We start from the raw sequence: 21,597 nt of genomic DNA on the forward strand, positions 1-21,597 counted from the left end.
CCCTGAACAAAAAGTGCCCAGGGGCCAGATACCGCTGAGCTTGGGCATCTCTTTATTCTGCCTCGCTCTGGTCAGACACGTGGCTCGTGCTGCCCCTCGAGTCAGCTCCTCCGGGCCAGCGCAGACCTGGCCCGCGATACGAATCGGCCCTTTTACCTTCTCCGGCTGCCGTGTCCCCAGCCAGGCTCGCGCAGTCGCTGATCCAGGCTCAAAGTGCAGGGCAGAGCTCGGTGCTGGGCCCAAGAGGCCGCTCCGTCCTCGCCGTCTACGCGGCTCGCGGCTGCTCTGCCTCCTCCCCGCACTCGAACCTCACGAAGTCCAGCACGGCCAGGCGCCGCGGCTGTATGAACTGGCCCAGCGTAACGGTGGGGTCGAGCAGGAAGGTCTGCGCCAGCATCCTGGTCTCCGTCTCGCCGCCGGGCTCGTCCTCGGGGGAGCCGACGGAGAGCGGGGCCATTCCCACCACGTGCTGGGCCAGCTTCCGCCCCACGTCGCGCAGGCTGCCCTTGGCGCAGGGCTCCGCCAGCCGGCACGCCACCAGCGCCCCGTACTTGCCCATGGCCACGGCGGCCGCCGGCGCGGCGCTCGCCGGCAGCGAGCCGTGCACGTACGAGGCGATGTAGCAGTCCTCCGGCACGGCCAGCCAGGCGGCCCGCCGCAGCGTCATGTTCTCTCCCAGCTTGCCTGCGGAGCCAGGGCGGGTGTGGGTCACCGTGGGGCAGCCCACGGCGGTTTCCTACCTGTCTCCTGGCTCTGCTTTCCTCAGCGCTCGTTACCCCACAGGGTAACGTCGAGGAGACACGTCGCTCCCAGAGAGGAGCCTGCTCCCGCCTGCAGACTTCCCACCCGCCCCTGGACTGGTTCCTCCCGGCCAGGAGCTCTCACCTATTGCCAGAGCCACCTGGTCACTGAGCAGGCCCCCGCCGGACCCCGTCCGGAGCTGGGACAGCTCATCCGACTTCAGAAAATGCTGAAAGAGGAGGGAAAAACCTGGTTCAACCACCTGGATCCACCTGTGTCCCAGTCGCCCCTGGGCCTGGGGGCGCCCCCACCCCCTTGGATGCACCGCTCAGGGCCGCGGTGAGGTGAGCAGGTGCCGAACGCGGGGCTGGCGAGCGCCCGGGCCAGCCGCAGCTCTCACCTTAGTGTAGGACGTCAGCTGCTCTGCGGCGCCTCGGCAGTGGAACATGGTGCCCAGCACGACCTGCTGCACCAGCTGCTGAAACTTGGCATTCCTGGCCACGAAATCTGTCTCGCAGTTCACCTACAAGAGTCGGGGTCACTCCGGGGGAGGGGGACGAACGTCCCCAGCCACCTCCTCAGCAGAGCAGGGCCTCCCTGCGGCTCCTCTGCCCCACACGGAGCCCCCAGGCCGGGGCCCCGGGGGGCTTTTGTCTGCAAGGGCTGGCGTTACCCCCAGAGGTGCCAGGGAATGAGGTCAGCGCCGGGTGCTCCAGCCTGCACCTACCTCCACCATGACGGCCACGTTGCCCTCCTGCAGCAGCCCGATGAGGCCCTCCTTGGTCCTCCGCCCCTGCAACTTGGTGGCTTTGCTCCATCCTTCCTTCTGGGCCTGCTCATTGAGCCAGGCCTCGGCCTGGGGGGAACCAAGAAAAGCAAGAGCCAGGTCTTCACCAGGCAGCGCGAGGCTGCCACGAGGGGGTTAAGCGCTGGCAGCTCCCCAGGGGCGCCCGGGTACCTGACAGCGTAGACGCCCACGGGCGCCCCTCTGCCGCCATCCCGTGCGCAGGCTCCCAGAGCCGACTGGCAAGTCGCCGCTGGCCTCTGCTGCCGTCCCGCACCGTGACCTGCTCCCTTAGCGGCTCAGGCAGGACGGCCGGCGGCTCCCCGCAGCAGGGCGGCCCCTCAGCTGTGACCCCGCCATGGGGCTGACCCGGGGCGGGCAGGCCCGGCGCGGCGCAGCCCGGTGGCTGCCCGGGGGGTGGGGGGGTCGCAGCCCCAGGGCCCCCCCAGCGCTGCCGCGGCCCCTCACCTGTGCCAGGTCACCCTCGAAGCGGAGCAGCGCCTGCCGGCAGTGCACGAACGAGAGCCCCGTTTTCCGCCGCAGCCTCATCAGCGCCTCCTTGTCGGCCGCCAGCGCCTGCGGGGCGGCTCGGAAGAGCCGGGCCGGGGCCCCGAGCAGGGCCTGCGGGGGGGGGGGGGGGGGGGGGGAGGCATGAGCCGCGGCCGGGCCCCACGACACCCCGCCCCGCATCGCCAGTCGGGGGGGGGGCCTGGGCGCCTGCGCCCCCCCCCCGCGACGGGGGAAGGGCCCCGGGACGGTGGCGGGGCGCGGACCCCCCGCCGGAGGGTCCCGGTTTGGGGGGGGGGGGGGGGGGGGGGGAGGGGGGGGGTGGAGGCGGCGCTCACCCGGGCCACCGCGCCCAGCGCCACCCGCTGCATGGCGGCGCCCGCCCGCCCGCCCGCGGCGCGCGCTTTATACGTCACGGCGCCGCTCTACAGGCGCCGCCGGAGGCCAAAGCGGGCTCCGCCCCCCGCCCCGCCCCGCCGCGCGCATGCGCAATGCGGACCCCGCCCTGTGGCGGTCTTTCACTGGAGAAAACCGATTGGATGTCGCCCGGGGAATGGGTGGGGCTATGACGTCACCGAGGCGCGACGGCACTCCCCCATTGGCTGAGAGAGGGGCGGGACCGTTCGGGGCGGTAGGAAGGGGCGGGGCCGAGGGGGCCCCAGGCCGCCCCAGGGTCCGAGCTGCCGCCCTCGACGAGTTCCCATAGAGCCCCCGCCCCCCCCGCCCCTATGGAGCCCCCTGACCCCCGCAGGGCCCCCCCGCCTCCGGCCCCTATGGAGCCCCCTGACCACCGCAGGGCCCCCCCCCCGGCCCCTATGGAGCCCCCTGACCCTCGCAGGCCCCCCCCCAGCCCCTATGGAGCCCCTGACCACCGCAGGGCCCCCCCCCTCCGGCCCCTATGGAGGCCCCTGGCCCCCGGGGTGCCTCCCCCCAACTACCCTTGTGCCCCCCTAGTGCCCCCCTGCCCCCCGGGGTGCCTCCCCCCAAGTACCCTCGTCCCCCCCAGCGCCCCTCTGCCCCCCGGGGTGCCTCCCCCCAACTACCCTTGTCCCCCCCAGCACCCCCCTGCCCCCAGGGCGCCTCCCTCCAACTACCCTTGTCCCCCCCCCAGCACCTCTCTGCCCCCCGGGGCGCCTCCCCCGCCCCGACTACCCTTGTCCCCCCCAGCGCCGCTCTGGCAGCCGGCAGCTGCCCCGGGGCACCCGCAGAGCCCCCCCCCGCCCCAGCACCCGGCAGCCGGGTTCAGCACGGCACCGCCAAGGCCCCGCGGGGTCTCGGGGCTGTTTAATGCACTGCAGGGCGGCTCCCGGGACACCCCAGGCGGGCTGGATAAATGCCCTCGGCTGTGACCCCCCCCAGCGCCTCTGGTGCCGTCTGCGTCGTCCTCGGGCAAGCGACGGGCCCCCAGCTGCAGGTTCGGGCCCCGACTCGGGGCTGGGCTCAGCCCTCGGGCCGCCAGGTCACCCTGTACACGTTGATGTTCTGCTCGTCATCGCGGCAGACGAGCTCCACGAGGAAGTGCTGGGGCAGCAGCGTCTCGAAGAAGAGGCCGGTGCCGTGCTCCCGCCGCATCTTGGAGGAGAGGTAGGCAACGGAGCCGGGCCCGCAGAGGTGCCGCAGCGTCCCCACGAGCAGCGCAAACGTCTCCGGCAGGTACACGATGTCGGCGCCCAGCACCACGTCGTAGCCGCTGGGGAAGGTGTCGTGGTCGAGGCCCCAGGAGAGGGCGCGGACGCGGGGCTGAGGCACCAGCGTCTCCGGCACGTTCCTCCTCACGTTCTCCCGGATCTGCTCCAAGGCCACGGGCAGGTCCGTGATGGTCACGTCGCCTCCTGAGGGCACGAGAGCGACGGGGCTCAGGACGGCGGTCAAACCTCCCCGATCTGCTCCCTGCGCGCCAGACGCGGAGGCCTCGCGGGCCTGCCGCTGCCCAAAGCGCCCTAAAAGAAGCAGCTGCTTCCATCACCGAGTCCCAATAAACGCGGAGCAGCTCTCTGCACCCTGCCAGTCATTGTGCCGCGCTCCCAGCTCCCTACTGGGCTCTTACTGGAGCCGGCTGCCGAGGCGCAGGGCCCACGGAGGGGTGGGACTGGCCCTCCGCGGGGGTGAGGCACCCGCCGCGCCCCAGCGCCAGCCCCACCGGGTCCCCGTGCCCACCCAGCAGCGCGGCGAGGATGCCCACGATGCCGGTGCCGGCACCAAGCTCGATGACGCTCTTGCCCTGGAAGTCCAGGCGCTGCTCCTCGAAGTACTCGCACAGGGCCAGGGCCTGCGGGGGAAGCAGGGCAGCGGCGTCACCCCTCGGCCCTGGGGCCGCCCCCCGTCCCAGCTGCCGGGGTCCCCACACGGCGCACGGAAGCCCCCGGCCAGGGCCAGACCCCCTCTGTCCTCCGGCGCCCTCGGGGTCTCCCTCATCCCTCGGGGCCTCCGCCCGCCCCCGGGGTCCCTATGGGTCCCCCCCCCCCGTCCCCCGTTCCCGAGGGTCCCCCCGGGTCTCCCCCACTCCTCGGTATCCCTCCCCCCCCCCCCATCCCTCGCCGCCCGGGGCCCCGACCCCGGCGGCCCCGCACCGCCTCCCAGACGGGCGCCGCCACGCCGAGGCGCGCCCCGTGGTGCTGGGCGATGCGCAGGACGCGGCCGCAGAGCCGGTAGCGCCTCTCCTCGGGGAAGGCGTCGGCGAAGAGCGCGGGGTCGTGGGGGAGCAGGGCGAGGGCGGCCGCGGCCGCGGCCCCGGCCCCGGCCCCCGCCAGGCCGCCGGGCGCCCCCCTGGGCGCCGCCATCTTGGCGGAGGGGCGGGGCCTCGCCGCCCCTCCGCTCTCCGATTGGCGGTGGCGAGCCCCGCCTCTCTCCCCCTCCACCCCCCGCCCCTCCGGCGACGCCTATTGGCCAGAGCGGGACGTCGCTCCGGCGACGGGGGCGGGGCAGGTCCCGCCCCCGGGGATGCCCCGCGGGGTCCGACAACCCGCCCTCCCCCCCCCCCCCCGCCCGTCCTCGGCCTCGACCCGGCCCCGACCCGCTCCGGTGTCACCCTGCGCCTGGCCCCGACCTGACCCGGCCCGGGTCACCGTGCCCCTGGCCCGGACCTGGCCCGGGTCACCCTGCGCCTGGCCCCGACCTGACCCGGCCCGGGTCACCGTGCCCCTGGCCCGGACCCGGCCCGGGTCACCCTGCGCCTGGCCCCGACCTGACCCGGCCCGGGTCACCCTGCCCCTGGCCCGGACCCGCTCTGGTGTCACCCTGCCCCTGGCCTGGCCCAGACCCGGCCCGGGTCACCCTGCCCCTGTCCCAGACCCGCTCTGGTGTCACCCTGCCCCTGTCCTGGCCCAGACCCGGCCCAGGTCACCCTGCCCCTGTCCCAGACCCACTCCGGTGTCACCCTGCCCCTGGCCTGGCCCAGACCCGGCCCGGGTCACCCTGCCCCTGGCCCGGACCCGCTCCGGTGTCACCCTGCGCCTGGCCTGGCCCCGACCTGGCCCGGGTCACCCTGCCCCTGTCCCAGACCCGCTCTGGTGTCACCCTGCCCCTGTCCTGGCCCAGACCCGGCCCAGGTCACCCTGCCCCTGTCCCAGACCCGCTCCGGTGTCACCCTGCCCCTGTCCTGGCCCCGACCCGCTCCGGTGTCACCTTGCCGCCGGCCTCAGGTCCCGACCTGGCCCTGGCTCATCCTGTCCCTAACGTGCTCCGGCGTCACCCTGCCCTGAGCCCTGTCCTCACGCTGCCCCCAACCCCGGCCCCGCGTCGCCCGCCCTGGGCCCAGCTGCTCTGCCGGCACCCGGCCACCCCGGGCCTGTCCCGGCGTCACCTTGTCCCAGGGTTGCCCTGTCCCAGGCCCTGTCCCGTCCCACCCCAGTGTCACCTGTCCCTGCCTCGGCGCCACCCTGCCGCAGGGCCCCGTCCCTATCCCGTCCGCTGCCACCCCAGCGCCATCCCCGTCCTGCCTCGCTGTCACCCTACCGTCCCAGCGCCACAGCGGCCGCCCGGCCCCGTTCCCAGCGCCGGGATAAAGAGTAACCGGAGCAAACGCCGGCCCCGGGGCTAATGAACAACCGGCCGGGGCCCCGGGGGCGGCGCTGGTTAACCCCGGCCGGGACCCCCCGCAGGGCGCCTGCGTCACGCCGCGCGTCACCGGGTTAATGCGGGACGGCGCGGGGGGCCGGGGCGGCCTGGGCGCCTCTGCCCCCCGCGCTGAGCCCCCCCCCCTCCCCCCCAGCCCCACGGCTCGGCCACCCGGGCGCGTTGGGCGATGAGCCGCGGCCTCGGGCCGCTTCCCGTCGGCCTCCGGGCAGGGCCGGGGGCTGTGGGGGGAGGGGGGGAAGGGGGGGTTGCAGCTGCGGGGCCTGGCGGAACGGACGGACGGACGGACGGGCACGAGGCAGCTCGGCCGTGGGCGTCCCAGCGTTGCTCAAGCCCCGGCGCCTTCTCAGAAATCGCCCCTGGCTTCGCCGCAGCCCGAATTCCCCTGCGCCCTGCTGCCAGGAACGGCCCAGCCCCGGCAGCAGGGGCTCGTTAGGGGCCGGCACTAATTGCTGACGTGGAGGGCCTGTGACAAGCCCCATGGGGGGGGGGGGGCCCTCTCCACACCAGGCCTCCGGGGGCCCGGGGCAGAGGGGGGCAATGGGATGGCCACTGGGAGGCACTGGGGGCAATCAAACAGCTGCTGGGAGTCACTGGGGGGACTGGGATGGTCTCTGGGGGTCCCTGGGGGTCAGCGGGGTGGACTGGGATGATCCCTAGGGAGTCACTGGGGGGACTGGGATGGTCTCTGGGAGGCACTGGGGGCAATCGAACAGCTGCTGGGAGTCACTGGGGGACTGGGATGGTCTCTGGGGGTCCCTGGGGGTCAGCGGGGTGGACTGGGATGATCCCTAGGGAGTCACTGGGGGGACTGGGATGGTCTCTGGGGGTCCCTGGGGAACTGGGGGCAATGGGACAGTTGCTGAGGGTTACTGGGGGGACAAGGATAGTCTCTGGGGGTCGCTGGGAGAACTGGGATGGTCCCTGGGGGTCCCTAGCAGGGACTGGGAGGAATGGGACAGTCTCTGGGGATTGTTGGGGGAACTGGGATGGTCCCTGAGGGGGGATTGGGGGCAATGAGGTGGTCCCTGGGAGAACTGGGATGGTCCCAGGGGACACTGGGGGGACTGGGGGCAATGGGATGGTCCCTGGGGGTTAGTGGGGGGACTGGGATGGTCCCGGGGGTCACTGGGGGGAGACTGGGGGCAATGGGATGGTCGCTGTGTGTGTGTGGGGGGGGGGGGGGGGGGGGAATAAGGATAACGGGGAGGGGCGGGGCCTGCGGAGGCCCCGCCCCCGAAATGGGCGGGGCGCGCTGGGCGGTGGTCGCGGCCCCTTTAAGGCGGCGGGGCAGCGGCGCTCGCGCGACCGGAAGGGCCGCGCGGTGACGTCTCTTCCGGGCGCCCGCGCGTGCCGCCGCGCCGGGGCCGCCATGGAGGCGGCGCCGCCGCAGAAGCGCTTCTACCGGCAGCGGGCGCACTCGAACCCGCTGGCCGACCACACGCTGCGCTAGTGAGTGCGGCGCCGCCGCCGCCGGCTCCGGGCACACCGGGCCCTGCCCCCCCCCCCGCTGCCGGTTACACGAGGCACCGGGCCCCCCCTCCCCCCGCGCCCTCCCGCCCCGGTCGCACCGGGCCCCACCCTGCTCCGTGAGCGCCGGTTACCCCGGTCCTCGCCCCGCCCGCCCCGGTCGCACCGGGACCCCCTGCTCTGTGAGCGCCGGTTACCCCGGTCCTCGCCCCGGTCGCACCGGGACCTCCCTGCTCCGGCCAGTCCCGCTTGCGCCGTACCGCGGGCCGTTCCCAGGAAAACCGCGATTCTCCCCACCCCACCACCCGGTTACACCGCGCCGCGGGACCCTCCTGCCCGCGAGCCGCGGGGGGGCTGGGCAGCGGGACCGGGAAAGGCGGGAGCCACCGGCCGCCAGCGGGACGCTGCTGCGGTGCCGCGGCAGTGCCACGGGGCTGGGAACAGGAGCGGGAGCGGGGCCGGGGCTGGGAGTGGGAGCAGGAGCAGGGCCAGGGCCGGGAGTGGGACCGGGAGTGGGGCCGGGGCTGGGAGCGGGAGCAGGAGCAGGGCCGGGACCGGGAGCGGGGCCGGGGCTGGGAGCGGGAGCAGGGCCAGGGCCGGGAGTGGGACCGGGAGCGGGGCCGGGGCTGGGAGCGGGAGCAGGAGCAGGGCCAGGGCTGGGAGTGGGACTGGGAGCAGGGCTGGGAGCGGGAGCAGGAGCAGGGCCAGGGCCGGGAGTGGGACCGGGAGCGGGGCCGGGGCCGGGAGCGGGGCCGGGGCCGGGCCGGGCCGGGTCGTTCCCCCGCTGTTTCAGCCCTGTGTGTTGCCCCGCAGCCCCGCCAGGCCTGAGGACATGGACTGGGCCGAGCTGTACCCGGCCTTCTTCGCCCCGCCGGCCGAGGGAGCGGCGCCGCCGGCGCGCGTGGAGTTTGCCGACGTGGGCTGCGGCTACGGCGGGCTGCTGGGTGAGCGGGGCCGCCGCCAGCGCGGGGCCGGGGCCGGCGCCACCGCCGCGGGCGTCCCGCTCACGCCTGCGGCCTCCCGCAGTGGAGCTGGCGCCGCTCTTCCCCCGCACGCTCATGCTGGGGCTGGAGATCCGCGTGAAGGTGTCGGACTACGTGCGCGACCGGATCCGGGCGCTGCGGGCGGCCCAGCCCGGCTGCTACGACAACATCGCCTGCGTCCGCACCAACGCCATGAAGCACCTGCCCAACTTCTTCCGCAAGGGCCAGGTGGGTCGGACGCCGCCGGCGCGGCGCTCCCCTCAGCCGCCCCCCGGCCCGCAGGAGCCGCCGGCAGCCTGTGGCCCCCGCTGCCTCTGGGGTCCCCCGGCCGGATCCCCCAGGGAGCGGGCGAGACCCGCCCCGAGCCCTTTGCGGGGAGCTGGGGGGAGGGGAGGGGGTGCTGCGGCGTGCGGAGGGTTAACGGCGCAGCCGTGCGAACGTGGCTCCCGGCACAGCTCTGAATCACGGGCTCGGGAAGAGTTTGCGGGAGCCGTCCCTGGGCGCCGCTTCGGGCTTTCCCCGTCGCGCCGGGGGCCGTGCCGATTTCGGGCAGAGGCGGCGAGCAGGGGCTTGCGCCGGCAAGGCCGAACCCCCCCCCCCACCGCTCCCTGCCCGCCTGGGGCGTCTTGCCCGTCTTCCCCGCAGCTCAGCAAGATGTTCTTCCTCTTCCCCGACCCTCACTTCAAGAGAACCAAGCACAAATGGCGAATCATCAGCCCCACGCTGCTGGCCGAGTACGGCTATGTGCTGCGCGTCGGGGTGAGCGCGCGGCAGCCGCGGCCCCGGGCCGCCTCTCAGGCTGGGTCCCGGCCACGGTTTGGCGGGGGGAGGCGGGGGGGGATCCCAGCTCCATGCCTGGCAGCGCCGCGCGGCTCCCCTCCCTTCCCTGCGGTGCCCGCGGCTCCGTCCGTGGGAGCCCGGCGTCTGTCTGGGGCGATGGGTCACCGCGGCGGCGGCGGCGCGAGGAGCGAGGTTTTGTCTCGCCCCGGCTTGAGTCATGGCGCCGGCGCATCGCGGCGCGCCCGCGGGCCGGGCCGGGCCGTGCCATGCCGAGCCGTGCCGGGCCGTGCCGAGGCGCCGCCACGCCGCCGGGCCGCCCGCAGGGCCTCGTTTACACCATCACGGACGTGGAGGAGGTGCACGAGTGGATCGTGAAACACTTCAGCAGCCACCCGCTCTTCGAGGAAGTGCCGCTGGCCGAGCTGGTGAGAGCCGGGAGGGGGTGGGGGGCAGCGGCATCTTCCCTCCCTCCGAGAAACCGCGGCCCCCGCGGGGGCCTCCCGTGGTGCCCCCCCGGGGCGCCCCACGGCCCCGCTCCGTCCGCAGAGCGGCGACCCGGTCGTGGCCCGGCTGGGCACCTCCACGGAGGAGGGCAAGAAGGTGCAGCGCAGCGGCGGCAAGACCTTCCCGGCCGTGTTCCGGCGCGTCGAGGACCCGGCGCTGCGCGAGGAGGCGTGAGGCGCGGCGAGCGGCGCGGGCCTCGGCGCCGGGCCCGCGCGGGGGGCGTCCGCTGCCGCCCGCCCTCCCGCGAGCTCGGAATTTCGGAATAAATCGGAGCCTTTGCGGCGCTGGGAGAGGCCGCGGATTGATCCCGGCTCCGCTGACCCGCTGCGTGGCCCCGGCGCCCGACGGGCGCCGGGCTGGATCCCCCCTTCCCCCTTTTTTTTTGGCCTGTTTTTGCCGGCCCCTCTCTGAAGCAGGAGGGTTGGGGAGCCCTGAGGGCCGCGCTGCCGCGGCGGCGCCGGTTCCCGCTCTCGCGGGCTGCCTCAGTTTCCCCAGCGCCTGGCAGCGGTTCAGGCATGATCTCAGCCTCCTGGGAAAGGTGAGCAAATCCCCTCCCGCGGGGCTGGGTCTGCCGCCAGCAGCTGCGCTGGGAGCCCCAGGAAACCCCCGCCGAGCTCGGCCCCGGGGGTCGCGGCGCCCCCGCGCCCTCGGCGGCCCCGCGGCCGGGCCCCCGGCAGCCCCCCGGGGGGCGGGTGGTGGGCGCAGGCAGGCGCGGCCCCGGCGGGGGCCCGTCTCGCTGGGCTCCCTGGCCCGCGGGGGGTGGCGGCGGGTGTTTTCCACCGCAAGCGGCAGCGTTTCCTGTGTTGCAAGCTGGTAATTCCCGAGAATCCAGAGGCGGGCGATGCTGCTGGGGGCCCTCTCCCTCCCCGGGACGGCCGGGCCCCTCCTCGCGGGCGCCACGTGCCTCCGCCTGCCCCGAGCCCGTGAGCGTGGGGGCAGCCGGGCCCGTCCCCCGTCCCCCCCCACCCCCATCGTGGGGACACCCCCCAGCCTGGGCTGGCTTGGGGGGGGGGGGGACCCGGCTCCGAGCTGCCCCTCTGGGCTGCCCCTCCGGGGGCTCGGGCGGCCGCTCGCCGTCGGGGCCCTGGCGCCTCCCGCTCCCCTTTCTGCCCCCCCCCTCTGCCCCCCAGCGCAGGACACCTGGGCCCCACGTGCAGCCCTGGGCGCAGGAGTTGGTTTGTGACCGTGGGGAGCAGCGGGGGCCCCGCGGGAGGCGGCTGCTTGTGCACACGCGTGTGCATGGGGGTGTGCACGTGCCTGTGTACATGGGGGTGCATGTGTATGTGTGCAAGGGGGTGCGCACGCGCGTGTGCAAGGGGGTGCGCACGCACGTACACGTGTGCCCGGGGGAAGCAGGGCATGTTGTTCCCCCCTGCCCCCAAACAAACCCCCCGCTCCAGGGACCCCCAAACCCCACTTGTCTCCAGGTGCCACCCTGCCCCCTATGCAAATCCCCCCCCCAACAAGGTGGGGGGCGGGGCTTGGCGCAGCAGGGGGCGGGGCCGCGGGGCAGAGGGGGCGGGGCTTGCCCGGCTCCACGTGGGTGCCTATAAAGGTGCCCGGCGGAGGCGGCCGGGCTCAGTCGAGGCCCGTCCCCGAGGCGCCCGCCATGCCGCAGAGCCTGCGCCTGCCCGCCCGGGCGGCCCTGCTGGGGCGCTGCCTGCCCGAGCTGGGCGCCCCCCGCGCCGCCCCCTCCGCCGCCCGCGGCCCCCGCGGCCTCGCCGAGATGCCGGGACCCAGCCCCGCCGCCTTCGGCTACGAGCTGCTCTGCCGCGGAGGCCTCCGGCGGCTCCACGAGCTGCAGGTACGGGCCGGGCGGCTGGGGGCTGCCCCACGCCTCCTCCCTGGGCCGCAGGGAGCCTTCTGCCGCTGCCCTGCGGCTTGGAGGGGACAGGGAGACCCCGGTGCCACCACCTTGGGGTTGGAGGGGAGAGGGAGACCCTGGTGCCACCACCCTATAGCTTGGAGGGGACAGGGAGACCCCGGTGCCACCACCCTGGGGTTGGAGGGGAGAGGGAGACCTTGGTGCCACCACCCTATAGCTTGGAGGGGACAGGGAGACCCCGGTGCCATCACCCTGGGCTTGGAGGGGAGAGGGAGACCTTGGTGCCACCACCCTATAGCTTGGAGGGGACAGGGAGACCCCGGTGCCATCACGCTGGGCTTGGAGGGGAGAGGGAGACCCCGGTGCCACCACCCTGGGGCTTGGAGGGGACAAGGAGCACCTTGGTGCTGCCGTCCTAGGGTTGGAGGGGAGAGGGAGATCCCAGTGGCACCACCCTGGGGCTTGGAGGGGACAAGGGGATCGTGGTGCCACCAGCCTAGGGTTGGAGGGAGACAGAAAGACCCCAGTGCCACCATCCTGGAACTGGAGAGGACAAGGAGACCCTGATGCCACCACCCTGGGGCTCGGAAGGGAACAGGGAGACCCTGATGCCACCAGCCTGGGGCTGAAGGGGACAGGGAGCCACCGGTGCCACCGTCCTGGGCTTCGGGAGGCCGGTGTCTTTTGGGGAGGGCAGTTTGGGAGGCTGCAGCCCCCCCCCCCCCCCCTTGCTCGCCGGGGCCGTCCCCACGCGCCGGCGGCCGGTGACGCGCGCCCGCGTCCCCGCAGCTGGAGGGCCGGGCGCGCTACGGGCCGGTGTGGAAGGCGAGCTTCGGGCCGGTGCTCACGGTGCACGTGGCGGACGCGGGGCTGGTGGAGCAGGTGCTGCGGCAGGAGGGTCCCTGCCCCGTGCGCTCCCACCTCTCCTCCTGGAAGGACTACCGGACGTGCCGCGGGCACGCGTGCGGGCTGCTCACCGCGTGAGTGGGGCCGGGGGCTGCGCCCCACCCCGGGCACGTGTCCGGGGCTGGGGGACCGGGGGGGGTCTGTGCCCGGGGCTGGGGGGGTCTGTGCAGAGCGACTGGGGATCGCTGCATGGGATTGAGGGGCTCTGCTGGGGGCTTGGGGGCCTGTGCATGGGGCTGGAGGTCTCTGCCAGGGCTTTGGGGGCCTCTCCTGAGGGTTTGGGGGTCTCTGCATGGGACTGGGGTCTCTGCAGGGGGTTTGGGGGTCTTTGCATGGGCTTGGGGGTCCCTGCAGGGGGCTTGGGGGTCTCTGCATGGGGCTGGGGGTCTCTGCATGGGGCTGGAGGTCTCTGCCAGGGGTTTGGGGTTCTCTGACGGGGGTTTGGGGGTCTCTGCATGGGACTGGTGTCTCTGCAGGGGATTTGGGGGTCTTTGCATGGGACTGGGGGTCCCTGCAGGAGGCTTGGGGGTCTTTGCATGGGGTTGGGAGTCTGTGCACAGGTTTGGGTCCCGGGTCCGGCGCGTGGGGCTGGGTGGGTGGGGGGGCGGCCGGGCCCCAGCCCACGTGCCGTTCCGGGAAGGGCGTCCCGCGGGGCAGGAGGCGCTGGGGCGGGCGCAGGGAGGGTCCGCGCGAGCCCGCCGTGACTCAGGCGTGATTCAGGGCCCCCCCGGCCGCGCCGCGCCGGCAGCGCAGGATGTGAGTAACCGCCGGCGAGGGGAACGGCGGCCGCGCGCGGCGCCGAGCCCACGGGCTGGCACGCGGGCGCACCTGCGCTCGCACGCGCGTTCGCACGCGCGTTTGCACGCAGGGCTGCGCGCGCCCTTGCGTCCCCGCCGCCGCCGTACGTGGGCGCGTACGTGTCCGTGCAGAACGCACGCCTCGACGCGCTTGCGCTCGCTATTGCACACGCGCGTGCGCACGCGTGCAGCTTTGCGCGTGCGTGGGGGCTCGCGCGCGCAAAGACGTCTGCGGGCGTTTTGCACGCGCGCACCCGCGCGGCTTTGCACGCGCGCGCGTGGGGTTTGCGCAGGCAGAGGCGTCTGCGGGCGCTTTGCACACGCGCGTGCCCCGTCCCTCGGCAGGGAGGGCGAGGAGTGGCAGCGCCTGCGCAGCCTGGTGGGCCGGCACCTGCTGCGGCCCCGCGCGGCCGAGGCCTACGCGGGCGCCCTCGACGGCGTCGTGGCCGACCTGCTGCGGCGCCTGCAGCGCCAGCGCGACCGCCACCCCCAGCACCTCGTCCCCGACGTCGCCACTGAGTTTTACAAGTTCGGCCTGGAAGGTGGGTCGGGGCTCGGGGGCGTCACCGCTGTCCCTGGCCTGCTCCGTGCAGGGCTCTGTCCCCCCCCAAACCCACCCCGTGGGGCTCCCCTGGGTCCCCCGGGGCTGATGCATCCCCCTAGGGTCCCCGCTGTCCCCCAGGGGCTCCCGTGTCCCCAGGGGCTGACATGTCCCCCAGGTTCTCCTATGTCCCCCTTAGGGCCACCTGTATCCCCCCAGGTGGGCCTGTGTCCCCCGCAGGGTCCCCCACGTCCCCCCAAGTTTCCCACGTCCCTGAGATTTGTGTGTCCCCAGCAGCTCCCATGTCCCACCAGGTTCTCCCACGTCCCCCTCAGGGCCACCCGTGTCCCTCCAGGTCCCCTGCGTCCCCACGTTCTCCCGTGTCCCCACGTTCTCCCACGTCCCTGCGGCTCCCGCGTCCCCCGGCCCCCGTGCGACCGCCTTCCCCCCGCCGCAGGCATCTCCTCGGTGCTCTTCGGGTCGCGCCTGGGCTGCCTGGAGCAGGAGGTGCCGCGGGACACGGAGACCTTCATCCGCTCCATCAACACCATGTTCGTGATGACGCTGCTCACCATGGCCATGCCCCGCGTCCTGCACCGCCTCTTCCCCAAGCCCTGGAGGACCTTCTGCGAGGCCTGGGACTACATGTTCGCCTTCGGTGAGGGACGCGGGGCTGGGGTGGGGGGGACGACGCCGGTGGCACCCGGGGACGCTCACGGGGCGCCTCGTCCTCCCTCAGCCAAGGGCCACGTCGACCGGCGCCTGGCGGAGGCGGCCGAGCGGCTCTCGCGGGGCGACGCGGCCGAGGGCGACCACCTCACCTACCACCTGGCCCGGGAGAAGGTGCCCATGAAGGTCATCTACGGCAACGTCACCGAGCTGCTGCTGGCCGGCGTGGACACGGTGAGGCGGCGACCGGCTCGGCGTTCCCGCGGGGCCGCCCCGGCTCGGCGTTCCCGCGGGGCCGCCGCGGCTCAGCGCCGCTCTCGGCCGCCCGCAGATCTCCAGCACCTTGTCGTGGAGCTTGTACGAGCTGGCGCGGCACCCCGAGGTGCAGGCGGCCCTGCGCCGGGAGATCGCGGCGGCGCTGGGCGACGGCGGCACCCCGGCCGCCCAACTCGCCCGCATGCCCCTGCTCAAGGCCGTGGTGAAGGAGACACTCAGGTGAGCGCGGGTGGGCGCCGGGCACCGGCGGGGGTCCCAGCGCCTCTGAGCCTCACCGGATCCCTCCCCCGCTGTAGGTTGTACCCCGTCATTCCCGGCAACGCCCGCGTCATCTCCGACCGGGACATCCGCGTGGGAGACTACCTGATCCCCCGCCAGGTGAGCCGGGGCAGCGGGAGCCGCCGGGCGCCTCCGCGTCTCCCTCCCGCCCCTTCCCCGCCGCGGCTCGGCCCCGCCACTCATCGCGTCCCGTCCCCGCCGCAGACCCTCATCACGCTGTGCCACTACGCCACGTCCCGCGACGCCCGGCTCTTCCCGGAGCCCGACGCCTTCCGGCCGGAGCGCTGGCTGCGCCGCCAGCCCGGCCGTCACCCCTTCGCCTCGGTGCCCTTCGGCGTGGGCAAGCGCAGCTGCGTCGGCCGCCGCGTCGCCGAGCTGGAGATCCACCTGGCGCTGGCGCAGGTGAGAGCGGGACCCCCCAACGCCGCCGCGTCCCCCCCTCCCCGCGGCAGCCCCGCTCACCCTCCGCCCCCCAACCACCGGCTCTTGCAGATCCTGCGGCGCTTCGAGGTGAAGCCCGAGCCCGGCGGGCGCCCCGTGAAGCCCATGACGCGGACGCTGCTGGTGCCCGAGACGGACATCAACCTGCGGTTCCTGAGCTGCTGAGCGGGACCCCCCCGGTCCGCCTCTCTGCGACCCCTCTGCCCCCCAATTAAGCCCCCCCAGTGCCCTATTTATTGCTCTTAAGGAGACGCCGCAGGCGGCACCCGGCTCACCCATGGCAGAGCCCGGCCGGTCGGGTCTGTCCGCGTCTCCCGCTTGCCTCTCGCTCCCGGCCCCGCTGCAACGATATTTAAAGGTTTATTTATTGCTCCGCGGATATTAAATGAGTTTGTACAGAAGAGGCGGCGGTGGCGGCCGTGCACCCGCTTGGCCGAGCCCCGGCCGCGGCTGCAGGGGAGCCGCTGAGTTCGCCCCCCCCGTTCCTGAGCCCTCCCCATCGCCCCGGCTTGGTGCTGCACCCCGGGGCTCCCGCACAGCTGCGCGGGGCAGCAGCGGGGATGCACCGGGGGCCACCTCGGTGGCCCGGTCGTGGCCGCGGGTGGCCCGTTCGGCGGGTTAATGTCCCCGCCGGCGCCGTGGGGACGCGGCGCCGACGTCAATGCTCGGGGGACTCTGGACCCCGCGGGGGCCCCGGGCGGTTCTCGCCGCCGCCGCGGCCCGGCCGTGCGTGGCGGCTCGGGCACGGCCGGGGCTGGCGCGGAGCCGGCAGCGCTGCCCCGTGCCCGGCTCTTCCCCCTCCTTCCCCACGCCGGGGCTGCCCCAGCGCCTCCCCCCGGGCCCTCCCCCACCCGTGGGCCCAGTGCCCTACATGATCCCGGTGTCCTCCGTGTGTCGTTCCCCCCCCCCCCCCGCCCCGTGGGCCCGGTCCCTCCTCCCGTGGCCTTGATCCTCCCGTGGGTTCCTGCCCCCGCCCCGCCACCGCCGAGGGCGCAGTGCCCCCTCCCGGTGGTCCCGGTGTCCGCCCCCCTCTCCTCCCCCCTTGGGCCCGGTCGCCCGTGGGCCCCGCAGGCCGCTCCCGGCGCCGGGGCCGTTTCAGCACCACGGACAGAGGCCGGGCCCGGGCGGCGGCCGCGGCGGGAGGGGGGAGTGGAGCGGGCCCGGGGCGGGGGGGGCCCGTCGGCGGCTGGGGGGTCTTGGGGGCCCCTGGAGGGGGGGGGGGTCGGCGCCTGGGGGCCCCCGGGGGGGGGGGTCTCGCTCCGGTTAAGGGGCCGGTGCCCAGGTTGGGGGTCTCGGGGAGTCCCAGTCCCGCGGGTCCCGGTCCCGGGAGGGGGTGTCCCCCCCCACCCCCCGCAGGGGGGGGTCCTGGGGGTCGTGGTGCCGCCGGGGGGGGGCCCATGGCAGCGTTGGGAGGGGAGATCTGTGGGGGGGGGGTCCAACCCCTTGCTGGGAGATGGGGATGGTCTTGGGGTCTCGGTCCCGTGGCCGGGGGGAGAGGCCGGGGGGGGGGGTTTCTCGGTGCTCTGGGGGTCCCGGGGCCGGGGGGGGGGGGCCGAGGGGGCCGTCCCGGAGCCGGGGGGTGGTTCTCGGGCCCAGGGAGGTCCCGGCGGCGCTGTCCCGGGGCCGGGGGTCCCGGGGGGGGGGGGTCCCGGGGCCGGGGGGTGCTAGTGGCGGAGCGGCGCCCCGGCAGCCCCGCGCTGGGGACACGCGGATTTCACGGCAGCCGTTTGCTCCCGGTGACTCCGGCCCCCGCCGCGCGTGGGCTCCGCGGCGCCGGGGCCGGCAGGTCGCTGCCCGCTGTGGGGCGCTGCGGCGCCGCGGGGGCAGAGGAACGCACGGGGCCGCGGGTTCGAGTCCGGCCGGGGCCACCTTCCCCCTCCCCATTGCTTCCCCCCCCCCCATATACGGGGCGAGGGGCCCAGGCGTCCGGGGGGGGGGGCTTCCCCCCACCCCAGGCGTCGGAGAAACCCAGGCGTCCGGGGCTGCTCCCGGCGAACCGGCACCCAGCATCCTCCCCCTCCCCCCCACCCCCCCCCCGAATAAAGCCAGAGGGGCCCAGGCGTCCGACTCCTTCATCTCCACCCCCCCCCCCGGCCCTTCCGGCCGGCCCGTCTCTCTGGTTCCGGTCCTCCAGCCCCGCCCCCGGCCCGGGCCCCGCCGCCGAGACCCGCGGGCCGCGCGCTGCTGCTCGGGTGAGTCCCGGCGCGCGCGGCCGCTTGCACGAGTGGGGCCCCCTGCACGGGCGCCTTGCACGGCCGCGGGTCCTTGCACGGGCCCCCTTGCACGAGCGGGCCCCGTGCACGCGGCGGAGCCCCCTTGCACGAGCCTCGTGCACGCACGGGATCGCCCGCCCCCCCCAGCCCCCCTTGCACCAGCCGTTTGCGCACGGCCCCGCCCCGTGCACGCGTGGGACCCCGGCCCCCTGTAGCGGCCCCTTGCATGCGTGGGACCCCCTCCCCCGCCCTTACCCCCCCCGTGCGCGCGTGGCACCCGCGCCTTGCACCGGCCCCGCTGCTCGCGGGCGGCCCCCGCCTTGCACGAGCGCCTTGCACGGGGGCGGCCCCTCCCCTCCCGGCCCCCTTTGCACGCTCCTTTCCCCGCGCACCGGCACCTTGCACGAGGGGGGCAGAGTCCTGTGTCCCCCCTCCCCCGGTCCCTGCTGCACGCGTGTCCCTTGCGGGGGGGGCAGCGCTAACACGGAGGAGAGCAGCAGAGGCTTGGGGGGGGGGGATCCATGGGGTGCTGGGAGCTGTGGGGTGCTGATTCCTCCTTGGGGTGTCGAGATCTGCAGGGAGCTGCGGGATGCTGGGGGCTGCAGGGTGCTGCTCCCTCCCTGGGGTGCTGGGGGCTGCAGGGTGCTGGTCCCTTAGGGGGTGCTGGGAGCTGTAGGGTGCTGGTCCCCCTGGGGTGCTGGTCCCCTTGGGGGCTGCAGGGTGCTCTGGGGCGCTGATCCCTTGGGCGCTGGGGCTGGGCTTCAGAGGGGGCCATATGGCACTGGGTGCAAGGGCTGCGGGGTGCTGCGCCCACGCCTGAGCCGGGCGTCCGGGACGCGCCGGGTGCTCCTCGCTCCTTGAGGTGCTGGCTGTGGGGTGCAGGCGAGTCCCGGCTGACCCCGGTGCCGGTCAGCGGGTGCCGGGGTGCTGCAGGGTGCCGGGGGCCCCGGCCGACGGCGGCGCCAGCATGGCGAAGGAGGTGCGGGAGCAGTACGAGCCGGTGGCGGAGATCGGCGTGGGCGCCTACGGCACCGTCTACAAGGCGCGGGACCTGCAGAGCGGCAAGTTCGTGGCGCTGAAGAACGTGCGGGTGCAGACGACAGAGAACGGGCTGCCCCTGAGCACCGTGCGCGAGGTGGCCCTGCTCAAGCGCCTCGAGCACTTCGACCACCCCAACATCGTCCGGTGAGTCCGGCGGGTGCCGCCTCCCGCCTCGCGGGGACCAGGGACCCCGCTGACGCCGCGTCCCCCACCCCGGCCAGGCTGATGGACGTCTGTGCCACGGCGCGGACGGAGCGCGAGACCAAGGTGACGCTGGTCTTCGAGCACGTGGACCAGGACCTGAAGACCTACCTGGACAAGGCGCCTGCGCCCGGGTTGCCGCTCGACACCATCAAGGTGGGTCAGGGAACCGGGACGGCGACCGTGGTGGCCGCGGGGCCGCTCACGCCGGGTGCTCTTCCCCCTCCAGGACCTCATGCGGCAGTTCCTCCGTGGCCTCGACTTCCTGCACTCGAACTGCATCGTCCACCGGGACCTCAAGCCCGAGAACATCCTGGTGACCAGCAACGGGCAGGTCAAGCTGGCCGACTTTGGCCTGGCCCGCATCTACAGCTGCCAGATGGCCCTGACCCCTGTGGTGTGTGGCCAGGGGCCATGAATTTGGGGAGTTTTGGGGTCCTGGGAGGCTGCAGGGCCACGTAGCTGTGGATCTGCACAGCCACAAACGCAGAGAGCGATGTGGCTGGAGGCCACAGGCCACGTGACTGTGAAGCTGGGTGACCATGGAGCCGAGCAGCCACAAATCATGGAGCTGTGAGTCCTGGGTGGCCACAGGCTGGGTTGGCCATGGATCCAGGCAGCTGTGGGGCTCAGGTGGCCACGGATCTAGGTGGCCATGGCTTGGGTTGGCCATGGATCCAGGGAGCTGAGGGTCATGGGTGGCCACAAGCCCAGGGAGTTGCAGGTCAGGGTGACCCAGGGAGGGACTGGTGAACACCTAGTCTGGGAAGCCACCGCAGGGCAGAGTGGCCACGTTTTGTGGATGCTCACAGATCCACGTGGCTGCGAATCTGGAGAGCCACCAGTCCCCGGTGTCTCTAGGGCTGGGAGGGGGGGACTTGCGGGCAGAGATCCTGGTGGCCCTGGCACCAGGTGGCCGTGAACCGAGGAAGCTGTGAGGGTGCAGATCTAGGTGGCCACGAATCCAGGGCACTTTGGGCGTGGGCGGCTGCAGGTCTCCGTGGCGGTGGCCCCCGGCCAGGAGGGGACCTGCAGGCGCTGGGGGCCGTGGCGCTGAGCCCGTCCCCGTGCCGCGGGCAGGTGGTGACGCTGTGGTACCGGGCGCCCGAGGTGCTGCTCCAGTCGACCTACGCGACGCCCGTGGACATGTGGAGCGTGGGCTGCATCTTCGCCGAGATGTTCAGGCGGAAGTGAGCGTGGGGGGGGGGGGGGGGGGGGCGGGCCGGCGGGTGGCTCGGGGCGGGGGGGGACGGACCGACGTGTCCTGCGGTCCCCAACGGGCCCCCATCACAGGGTGCTGCCTGCCACAAACGTGGCCTGGTGGGGGGAGATCCCTGCCCCGAACCGCCTGCCCGTGTCCCCCGGCATGGCCGGGCGATGCCGGTGGGTGATGGCAGCGCTGTGTCCCCGCTCCGGTGACATTCCCTTGTCCCCCCCCCCCCCCATCCCAGGCCCCTTTTCTGCGGTAACTCGGAGGCCGACCAGCTGGGCAAGATCTTCGAGTAAGTGTCTAGCGGGGGGGGGGGGGGCTGTGGGGCTGGCACCCCGGGGTGCCCGGCCCTGACGCCCCCGTCCCCCAGCATGATTGGGCTCCCCGTGGAGGACGACTGGCCCCTGGACGTGGCCCTGCCCCGCTGCGCGTTCACGGCCCGGCCCCCCCAGCCCGTCGAGGGCTTCGTCCCCGAGATGGAGCCGCTGGGGACCCAGCTGCTGCTGGTGAGGTGGTGGGGAGACAACACTGGGGGGGGGGGGGGGAGGGTGTCCCGGGCTGGGGGACAGACCCCAACGTGCCCGGGGCTGGGGAGAACCCATGCAACCTTCAGGCACGTGGGGGGCACGTGGGGGGCGCGTGGGGAGCACGTGTGCATTCCCCCCCCCAACTCTGTGTCGTGCCCCCACCCCAGGAGATGCTGACCTTCAACCCCTACAAGCGGATCTCCGCCTACGACGCACTGCGGCACCTTTACCTCCAGGAGCGCGGCGGGGGCGAGGGGCCGTGCAGGACTGGACTCGGCCCCGGCGGCCCCGCGGCCCCCCCAGCGCTTACGAACTCGGGGATCGACCCCTTTTCCCGCGGCGCCGGGGGCGTGCGAAGGGCTCGCGCGGGGGCTGCCGCCGGTGAGTGCCTGTGAAGCGCTCGCGCGGGCGGTCCCGGGGCGCGAGCCACCCGGGGAGGGGGCCGGGCGCCCGGGTCCCCCGCTCCCCCCCCCCCCAACCCTCGCGCGAGCCGCGTGCGGGGGAAGACGAGGCTTCCCTGCACTGGTGCTCTGCTCGCGCGGTGGAGCTGGGGGCGGGAGGGGGGGGGGAGCCCCTCGTGCGAGGGGTACCTCGTGCGAGGCCCCGGCCCGGCCGCGCTCCCCCTGTGCTGCGGCTGCCGGTTGCTATTTATGAGGATTCGGCGTGGATTTTTTGGGGGGCAGGGAGGGGTGGGCACGCAGAGACGCGCACCGCGTTTTCTCCTGGCTCCAGCCACTGCCCTTCCCAATAAAGGGGCGCCGGCAGTGCCCGGGGTGGCCTGGCCCCGTCCCCGCGTCGTCACTTGGCTCGGCCGCCCGGCTATCGCAC

The 21,597-nt window shown here is 74.4% G+C and overlaps 5 protein-coding genes across 6 annotated transcripts; 3 read left to right on the plus strand and 2 right to left on the minus strand.

Moving 5' to 3' along the window:
- Positions 1–29: 29 nt before the first annotated feature.
- On the minus strand, positions 30–2,421 carry TSFM (Ts translation elongation factor, mitochondrial). Its single transcript, XM_062597313.1, has 6 exons — positions 2,371–2,421; positions 1,994–2,146; positions 1,469–1,597; positions 1,142–1,264; positions 886–970; positions 30–684 (listed from the first exon to the last, which is right to left on the minus strand). The coding sequence occupies exons 1-6, from the start codon at positions 2,401–2,403 to the stop codon at positions 266–268; spliced, it is 942 nt and encodes a 313-aa protein (XP_062453297.1). The 5' UTR covers positions 2,404–2,421; the 3' UTR covers positions 30–265.
- An 852-nt stretch (positions 2,422–3,273) lies between these two features.
- Positions 3,274–5,959, minus strand: EEF1AKMT3 (EEF1A lysine methyltransferase 3). The gene is made up of 4 exons (XM_062597097.1): positions 5,949–5,959; positions 4,603–4,804; positions 4,190–4,301; positions 3,274–3,864 (listed from the first exon to the last, which is right to left on the minus strand). Exons 1-4 carry the CDS (start codon positions 5,957–5,959, stop codon positions 3,473–3,475), a joined length of 717 nt encoding a protein of 238 aa, XP_062453081.1. The 3' UTR covers positions 3,274–3,472.
- Positions 5,960–7,259: 1,300 nt separating this feature from the next.
- On the plus strand, positions 7,260–10,148 carry METTL1 (methyltransferase 1, tRNA methylguanosine). The gene is made up of 6 exons (XM_062597098.1): positions 7,260–7,558; positions 8,390–8,520; positions 8,603–8,787; positions 9,205–9,318; positions 9,663–9,764; positions 9,886–10,148. Exons 1-6 carry the CDS (start codon positions 7,260–7,262, stop codon positions 10,015–10,017), a joined length of 963 nt encoding a protein of 320 aa, XP_062453082.1. The 3' UTR covers positions 10,018–10,148.
- A 399-nt stretch (positions 10,149–10,547) lies between these two features.
- Positions 10,548–15,978, plus strand: LOC134152120 (25-hydroxyvitamin D-1 alpha hydroxylase, mitochondrial). Its single transcript, XM_062597230.1, has 9 exons — positions 10,548–11,647; positions 12,458–12,648; positions 13,717–13,913; positions 14,370–14,570; positions 14,652–14,815; positions 14,913–15,076; positions 15,154–15,235; positions 15,341–15,538; positions 15,629–15,978. The coding sequence occupies exons 1-9, from the start codon at positions 11,288–11,290 to the stop codon at positions 15,740–15,742; spliced, it is 1,671 nt and encodes a 556-aa protein (XP_062453214.1). The 5' UTR covers positions 10,548–11,287; the 3' UTR covers positions 15,743–15,978.
- Positions 15,979–17,727: 1,749 nt separating this feature from the next.
- CDK4 (cyclin dependent kinase 4) lies at positions 17,728–21,570 on the plus strand. 2 transcript variants are annotated; one of them, XM_062597304.1, is made up of 8 exons: positions 17,728–17,769; positions 18,724–18,975; positions 19,053–19,188; positions 19,262–19,429; positions 20,113–20,222; positions 20,484–20,534; positions 20,613–20,748; positions 20,937–21,570. In XM_062597304.1, exons 2-8 carry the CDS (start codon positions 18,758–18,760, stop codon positions 21,162–21,164), a joined length of 1,047 nt encoding a protein of 348 aa, XP_062453288.1. In that variant the 5' UTR covers positions 17,728–17,769; positions 18,724–18,757; the 3' UTR covers positions 21,165–21,570. The 2 variants fall into 2 exon arrangements, with proteins under 2 accessions (XP_062453288.1, XP_062453289.1); XM_062597305.1 differs by having other exon boundaries at positions 17,738–17,769; positions 18,704–18,975.
- Positions 21,571–21,597: the final 27 nt, after the last annotated feature.

The sequence above is a fragment of the Rhea pennata genome, chromosome 29 (genome assembly GCF_028389875.1).
Source record: "Rhea pennata isolate bPtePen1 chromosome 29, bPtePen1.pri, whole genome shotgun sequence".
NCBI lineage: Eukaryota > Metazoa > Chordata > Aves > Rheiformes > Rheidae > Rhea > Rhea pennata.

Bases quoted from the DNA above. Each gene is read 5' to 3' on its own strand.
- EEF1AKMT3 (XM_062597097.1), bottom strand. The intron at 4,302-4,602 runs GTGCGGGGCCGC...CTTCCCCCGCAG, and splicing joins CGGCGCCCGTCTGGGAGGCG to GCCCTGGCCCTGTGCGAGTA. The intron at 3,865-4,189 runs GTGGGCACGGGG...TCGTGCCCTCAG, and splicing joins CATCCTCGCCGCGCTGCTGG to GAGGCGACGTGACCATCACG.
- CDK4 (XM_062597304.1), top strand. From the start codon at position 18,758: ATGGCGAAGGAGGTGCGGGAGCAGTACGAGCCGGTGGCGGAGATCGGC. The intron at 19,430-20,112 runs GTGTGTGGCCAG...TGCCGCGGGCAG, and splicing joins AGATGGCCCTGACCCCTGTG to GTGGTGACGCTGTGGTACCG. The intron at 20,223-20,483 runs GTGAGCGTGGGG...CCCCCATCCCAG, and splicing joins GCCGAGATGTTCAGGCGGAA to GCCCCTTTTCTGCGGTAACT.
- LOC134152120 (XM_062597230.1), top strand. From the start codon at position 11,288: ATGCAAATCCCCCCCCCAACAAGGTGGGGGGCGGGGCTTGGCGCAGCA. The intron at 12,649-13,716 runs GTGAGTGGGGCC...GTCCCTCGGCAG, and splicing joins GCGTGCGGGCTGCTCACCGC to GGAGGGCGAGGAGTGGCAGC. The intron at 15,539-15,628 runs GTGAGAGCGGGA...CGGCTCTTGCAG, and splicing joins TCCACCTGGCGCTGGCGCAG to ATCCTGCGGCGCTTCGAGGT.
- TSFM (XM_062597313.1), bottom strand. From the start codon at position 2,403: ATGCAGCGGGTGGCGCTGGGCGCGGTGGCCCGG. The intron at 971-1,141 runs GTGAGAGCTGCG...CTCCTCTTTCAG, and splicing joins AGCTGACGTCCTACACTAAG to CATTTTCTGAAGTCGGATGA. The intron at 685-885 runs GTGAGAGCTCCT...CTGGCTCCGCAG, and splicing joins CCAGGTGGCTCTGGCAATAG to GCAAGCTGGGAGAGAACATG.
- METTL1 (XM_062597098.1), top strand. From the start codon at position 7,260: ATGGTCGCTGTGTGTGTGTGGGGGGGGGGGGGGGGGGGGAATAAGGAT. The intron at 8,521-8,602 runs GTGAGCGGGGCC...GGCCTCCCGCAG, and splicing joins CGGCTACGGCGGGCTGCTGG to TGGAGCTGGCGCCGCTCTTC. The intron at 9,319-9,662 runs GTGAGCGCGCGG...GGCCGCCCGCAG, and splicing joins GCTATGTGCTGCGCGTCGGG to GGCCTCGTTTACACCATCAC.